Below are 6,991 nucleotides of genomic sequence, written 5' to 3'. Positions count from 1 at the left end.
ATTGTGGTTGTATTAAAGCCGGTGCTGCCGCCACAGATGGAGCAGAGCCGGGACCCAAACGCTGCCCCACCAGCAAGGCCCTGTTGTGAGGGACGAGTGCTGGGTGCGTGTCCATGAAGGGCGCTCATCCTCGGAACTTCGCCCGATTGTTTTTCTGTTTGTTATTTTTTCCGATTGAAATTTCCTTTTGGAAATCCATCAGAGGTCTGATTCACTTGGAAGCGAATCGCCGCTTGAGAACGGCGAGGTGGTAAACATGCAATTAATTAAATGCAGTAGCTGGAAGGGGGCTGTGAGGAAGCGTTTCCCCGGTACTGCTCCGCCGACGGTGCCAGTTTGCTTTTTAAATTAATGAGAACATCTATCACACCATCTCTGGCCTGTGGCTGCTGGCAGCTGGTGGAGCTGCTGGACAGGGATGCCAGCTCAATGCATAATCTGTTTTCTAAACACAAATTGGAATATTAAAAATTCATTTCTCCCCTTGGCTTGCGCTTGCTCTCGGCATTTTAAATAATGGGGCGGTTGACTCCGCGTTGGGCTCGGGGAGGACGTTTCGTTCTGCTGCCTGTCACCGAGCCATCGATCCTGCCTTGCCGCTGTCTGTCTGCGGGTGCAGTGTCCCCTGATGGCCCCCAGCCCCATGGGGCGGTCCCGGCTGCCAGGGTTGTCCCCGGGGCCATGGGGCACAGCGTCACCTGCACGCCCCGACCCTGAGAAGCGTGGGGAAAGCTTGGTGGAGGCTTCACCTGAACCTGCTCAGAGAGGGTTGTCTTAGGAGCACCGGCCCCGAGCGGCCCCAGCTCTCCACTGAGGGCTCCAGTTTGTGCGTTGGTGAAATTCAGTTTGGCCGTGGCTGTGTGAAGGTAATCCCAGTCTGAGCTCGGTGAGAGTGAGTGGAGAGGGAGTTTAACAGGAGCAGATCTTCCAGGGCTGATTGACTCAGGGCTGGACTGAAGGTTTTTGGGGTTGCCAGATGTGTTGCTGCTGAGGGAGAGTGACTCCCCTGTGGCACCGGTGTACCCTGTTCTGTCTAGGGGCTGATGCGCCATGGCCCACAGCCAGTCTCGGAAGCGATCGCGAAGCAGGAGCAAAAGCAGTTCCCGGAGCAGACAGGAGAGGAAGGAGAAGAAAAGGAGGAAAGGCAGCAAGGACTCGCAGCGGGGCAGCAGCTCTCCTCCAGCGAAGCAGACCTCCACGTCTCACAGACACAAGTCGAGCTCAGCGGTGGCTGGGGAAGGTAGGGGCAAGCAACCCTGTACTTTCACCACATTCTCCTGGGGCAGCTGCACAGGGGGGGCCCAGGTGGGAGAAAAGCGTCCCTGCTTTTAGCTACATCAGTGTCTGTTGCCTCACTGTGCACTTTGTGCCCGTTTTAGTCTCGTTTGTCAAGCACAGAGCCCTAAGGCCCCTCCTCGGGCTGCTCTGGCAGTGGGGCACTGCACTCTGCTTGGTGTTAAAGGTGCTGGCACAGAGGGGTCTTTGCCCCAGCTTTGGAGGCTTTGCTGTTCAGGCAAGAAGGGAACCGGGCTGGGGGGGATGGAGCAGCATCCCTGCTGCCCCACTTAACCTCTTCTTGTGTATTGCAGGAAAGAAGAAGGAAAGAAAGGACAAAAAGAAGAGGAAGGCAAGTACCTCTTCCTCTGAGACATCGTCTTCATCCACCAGCTCCTCCTCGTCTTCCTCCAGCTCCTCTTCTGATGACTCCAGTGACAGCGACTCCAAAACGAAGAAGAGGCGTCACGGCAAAAAAAAGCGAGTAAAACAGAAAGACAAAAAGAAGAAGAAGAGAATAAAGAAGAAATCAAAAAAGAAGGCAAAGGAAAGGGCTAAGGAGGAGAAAGCCAAGGGAGAAGCGGTGTCCGGGCCCTCGCTGGAGCAGTGGCAGAAGGAGTCTCTGGTGGACTCTGGCCCAGGTACCGATGCCATTTCCCTCCTTGTGAAGGGCACCTAGGTGTTGTGCCAGGGGGGAAGGTGCTCACCTGTCACAGAGGTGTTGTGCCAGGGGGGAAGGTGCTCACCTGTCACCCTTCTGGGACCCACGTGAGCTCTGAGGGGAGCAGGGCTGTGTACAGAGGAGCCCCTGGTGCTCCTCCCCCCGCCTATCGTGGCCGCCTTTGAGTCACACCGGGCGAATGTAAGGAGCCACATTCACAGAGTGATTTGTGAGGTGTTCAGGTGTGGTTTATCGATGTGAGCGGGGAACAGATGCCAGGTGGAAGGTGATGGTCAGCGGTAACAAACCAGCAAAGCCCGTGCTGGCTTTGGGTCAGGAAGTGGCCCTTCCTTTGCGTGGTTCAGCACTGAACCCCCAGTACCGCTGGGAAACTGGTGCAGCACGCGTGGCTCCTCACGTCGGGCGCGGGGCTGGCCTCAGCAGCACGGTGCTGATGAACTGATGCTTTCCAGTTTTGACAGATGAACAGAAATCCCGAATCCAGGCTATGAAGCCAATGACAAAGGAAGAATGGGATGCGAGGCAGAGTGTCATAAGGAGAGTCGTGGATCCCGAAACAGGGAGAACCAGGTATGGTCCCTGGGGAAAGGGAGGCAGGTTGTCCAGCCCGTCTGTGTTGTGTGGGTTGGAGGCCTGGAGGATGCCAGTCCATGGCATGGACCCAGGTTCCCTTCAGCAGAAAAGGCCTGAGCCGATCCCTCGCAGATCCCCTCCCTCACCCAGAACGTGACCTGTTTGACACCACGTTATCATGCAAGGGGCGCTGGGCTGCAACCACTGGAGCACCCTGCTGCTGGAGGCGGGAGCTTTGTTCCTTGCTCTGTGAAGGGTTCATCTTCTTCCCATTAAATGGGACTCTGCAACCAGGGCAGAGCAGGAACAGAGGGGCGAGTGGTGCCTCTCACCGCTGGCCTTTCAGCCCCGGTTAGCATGGGGTGCAAGTGAGGAGGGCGTGTGAGCCCCTTGGGGTTACAGGCAACAATCAAACCGAAGTTTGTTTAGCTGCCAAATAGAAATGACCCAGATTTCAATAAAACTACATCTTCTCTGCAAGCAGAAAACACTGCTGAGGAGAATTGGGTATGACAAGTCCAGTCTTAAAATAGAAGGAAGCCTGCAGGGCACAGGGAGGTGTGGAACAAAGGTCGGTTCCCCGTAAGGCATGTAATGAAGACAATTAAATTTCTGCTCGTTTGGAGGTGTGAGCCGCCCCCGACACCGCGTGGAAGTTGCTCAGCAAGACACTGCCCAGCCTGGCTGCCTTTCAGGCCCAAACTGGCTCCTGTTCCTGAATGGCTCAGCAGTTTCCTGGGGCAGCCAGGCCCAGACCTGGGCTCTCTGAAAAAAGGAAGGGGTTTGCAGGGGCTGGGGCCATTGCTGTGGGCAGCGAAGGCTGCAGATGGGGGGGGTGGCAGGAGATGCTGTTATTAACAAGTGTTTTCTCCTGCTGTGCGCAGGCATGAGTGGCTCTGCACACAGACCATGCCTGCAGCCTGGGGCAGGGATGGGTGGCCCTTGCAGCGGGATGCTGGTTTTGCAGGGGACCTCACCTGTCCTTGCTGCTGCACAGTGATGTCAGTCGCACAAGGGCAATGGAAAAGCCTGCCGTGCTGTTTATGTTCGATACGGCCAAAATAAAAAGTCACTTAATGCGACTTCAGGGGTAGATTCTCACTGCCCTAGAGGGGCATCAGCACAGCGCCCGTCCTGGGCACCGAGCGCTGTGTGCCCTCGGGTGGGCTGGGAGATCAGCGGCTGGGACATGGCCTGGCTGGCAGGAACTTGCCCTCATGGGCCTGTGCTTGTCTCCAGGCTGATCAAAGGAGATGGAGAAGTACTGGAGGAGATCGTCAGCAAGGAGAGGCACAAGGAGATTAACAAGGTACTTGCTGTGAGCTGCTGGTGGGTGGGCATTGTCTTTTCCCCCGAGGACCCCACCGACCCTCCCGGGGCAAACCAAGCCCTGGCAGCTCCTGCGGGTGGGTGCTGGTGGTCCCTACCCGTGGGCAGGCGGTGCTGAGTGCCCTGTCTCTCCCGTTGCAGCAAGCCACCCGGGGGGACGGGCTGGCCTTCCAGGCGAGGACGGGGATGCTGCCGTGAGTGCCAGCCGTGCCGGGAGCCCATCCCGCTGCTGTCCCCGGGCTATGCAGATGGCACCACGTCAAGATGTTGCCCTGGGGCAGTTCCCAGCCGTGGTGTAAGTTACTGACCGGGAAGGAGAGTGACTTCAATGGTTCATCCTGCAGTAAACAGCTTCTCCCCTCCCTCTCCTGCCTGGGGCCCGCATGGCTGTAATGCATTGAGACCTGCTCGCCCTGATGTCCCTTTTGAGGCTGGAGTTGCTCAGCAGCACCCAGGGCTGGTGCTGAGCACCGAGAGATGCTGCTGCCCCGCAGCTCCGGGCTTTGGTGGGCAGGGGCCACCACTGTGGAAAGGACAGGGCATGTGCTGGGCTGCCAAACACGCAGCTGGCTGCTGCTTCCTCCCTCAGGGGCTGCTGTTGGCCCCTTCCCTGCTGGATCTGCATGTCCCATGCTCACTGGTGCTGCAGGCTCACCAACCTGCTTGGCGAGGAGCGGCCGTGGCTCTGCCCTGCTGTCCGTTCCTGCATGCGACCCCCGGCCCTTCCCACAGCGCAGGCCCAGGCAGTGCTGGGTTCTGGGTTCCCAGGGCCCATGCCCGTGGCTGTGGCGAAGCGAAGCTGAGCTTCCCCCCACTGCAAAGTCCATAATCTACAAACTGTGAAAAAAGACAAAAAGGACAAGCACGTTAAAGACCAAATGGGTCCTGCAGGGCTGATCTATGCGGAGGGTTTCCACATTCTGTTCACCACTGTAACCCCATTAAACCGGCGCCTGCTCCCGTCTTGGCTTTTGTGACTCGTCTGTTTCTAGAGTCTCCCAAAAAAAAACAACCAAACAAACCCATAAGCAACAGTGAAGAACCTTCCCGTTTGTTTAATCTGTGTAAGTCACAATGATACTGCACACAAAGCACACCCAGGCATTGGAACGATGCACTAACAGCGAGGAGGAGAAGGAAGTCGTACAGGAGGTTTGTCACACGCAAGCGCGTCATCGGCGCGGCACCGCACACGCGGGGCGTACCCTCGGGCATGCCCTCCCGTGGGTCCCCACGCACGCGTCTGTTACCCCTAAAGCAATTATTTTTTTTTTTTATAAATAAAATATAACTAACGTCGTTGGAATATAAAACTGACAGTCGAGGGTGTCAACAGGCGGAGGGCGCTGGGGACCGTAAGGCTTCTAGGACCAAAGGGCGGCGATACCTGAAGAAGGGGCTGCTACAGCGAGCAGGCGGCTGCTGGGCGGCGCGGGAGGTGGTGATGACCCTTTGGCCAGGTTCTGCTCTCGGCTCGCGCATCCGATGCTGTAAACGTTTTTGGTATCAGAATTTCGCCTCGTCTGACTGAGGGATCTGGCAAACCCGGGTGAACAACTCAGGAGGGGGGGGGACAACGCACAGGCTCCTCTTTGTGTTTGTAAAAGACTTTAAAGGGACAGTGTCAGGTAGAAAGTGTGGCCCAATAGTGCGGTAATAGAAAAAGCTGCTTTTTATAAAAAATCTGATTCCCATGGGAACAATTTAAAGAAAGAAAAAGAGGGCGGCAGCCTGCGCAGCGCGGGCTGGGCTGTGCTCGTGCGCGGGAACGGGCCGGGGCTGCGCGGATGAGCGCGACGGTCAATGGCGCCGACGCTGCCCAGACGCCGGTGGGGAGGAGCGCAGGAAACTTCACATTCTTCCGTTTCGAAGCAAACCAGGTATTTGTAAGAAGAAGTGAGGTCTGTAACCTGACAGTGCCCCTTTGGCAGGGGTGGGGAGTCATTTCCCTCGCTGCATCCACACAAATCCTCTTCCGTAGGCGTGGGAAGGCATCGGGTCACACGCGCTGCTCTCCAACCAGCTTGGAACAGATGGGTTATTAACACAGTTCAACTATTGCTGTTGTTTGAGTGAGTAGCACGGGGGGTCTTTGCTTCAGACAGACGAGTGCCGGATGGGGGCTGAGCACACATCGATGCAGACTGCGATGGGCTGAATCGGTGGAGAAAAGACTTACTGGTGTTTTTCCCGGTGACTGCACCCACCTCATCTGGGATTATTGCAGCAATAAAGGTCCTGCTCGACGATTGCTTCCCGTGCTGGGTCTGTGCAATGGCAACAGATGGGGCTGGGGAAAGGGGCTCAGCAAAGGATGAGGCCGGCGGTGTGTGATTGTCAGTCTGACTGATAGTGGCTGTGTAAAACACGGAGTGATGGAGAGGTGAGTATAATATTGCACTTCTGCATTCGTTGACAGTTACACTGAACTTGGTCCATAAAGTAATTGCTTTGTACATAATGCCTGAAACAAAAAGCTACATTTTTAAATATTAATAAACCCTGAAGGTTCCAGTCCCTCCAGACAATTTTTTTCCCCCTCTACATAAATAAATAGCTTTCAATTTTATATATCCACTTTTTATGTTGAACATTTACATTCGCCTCTGTTTTACACTATCTACACATAAGAAAATGTGAACATCTCGTCAGCAGTGGGAAATGTACAGATCACGCCTTGGCTGTGGACTGGGAGGAAAGGTGACTTTTACAAAGGCCATATCCAAATTTGCAGAAATTATTTTGTGATGCGGTTTGGTGGCTTCGCAGGGTGGGCTGTGGCTTGGCTTCCTACTCGATGGCATCTGTTCGATACAACGTTGGACCAGCGAAAGCTGGGACCACTCACTTTGCTTTTCAGGCCCAGCCGGCTCTGGATGTACATCCAGAGCATGCTACGCTGGGCCGGCAGACCAAAGTCATCAGGTACATTCTGTAATTGAGTAATTACCAAAGAGATGTGGTTGAGCGCTTCGGGGTCAGGCTGCAAGACGTGGCAGATGGGGGGCAGTCGGGTTTGAGTGCTCCACGGGCCCGGACTGGCCCCCCTCTGCCCCCTCCAGATCCACCTTGGGTGTGCTGAGCCCAGAGCAGAGCAGTGTTCACAGTGCTGCGTGTCTCAGTGCGGCCGAC

The 6,991-nt window shown here is 55.8% G+C and overlaps 1 protein-coding gene across 2 annotated transcripts; it reads left to right on the top strand.

The window, feature by feature from the left end:
• Positions 1-1,038: 1,038 nt before the first annotated feature.
• ARL6IP4 (ADP-ribosylation factor-like 6 interacting protein 4) lies at positions 1,039-4,057 on the top strand. 2 transcript variants are annotated; one of them, XM_010191780.1, is made up of 5 exons: positions 1,039-1,182; positions 1,595-1,916; positions 2,410-2,527; positions 3,770-3,839; positions 4,001-4,057. In XM_010191780.1, exons 1-5 carry the CDS (start codon positions 1,051-1,053, stop codon positions 4,055-4,057), a joined length of 699 nt encoding a protein of 232 aa, XP_010190082.1. In that variant the 5' UTR covers positions 1,039-1,050. The 2 variants fall into 2 exon arrangements, with proteins under 2 accessions (XP_010190082.1, XP_010190081.1); XM_010191779.1 differs by having other exon boundaries at positions 1,039-1,240; positions 1,590-1,916.
• The last annotated feature ends 2,934 nt before the right edge of the window (positions 4,058-6,991 follow it).

The sequence above is a fragment of the Mesitornis unicolor genome, unplaced genomic scaffold (genome assembly GCF_000695765.1).
Source record: "Mesitornis unicolor isolate BGI_N332 unplaced genomic scaffold, ASM69576v1 scaffold2619, whole genome shotgun sequence".
Lineage (NCBI taxonomy): Eukaryota > Metazoa > Chordata > Aves > Mesitornithiformes > Mesitornithidae > Mesitornis > Mesitornis unicolor.
The sequence above is the reverse complement of the archived record's forward strand: the minus strand, read 5'-3'. Positions and strand labels throughout refer to the sequence as shown.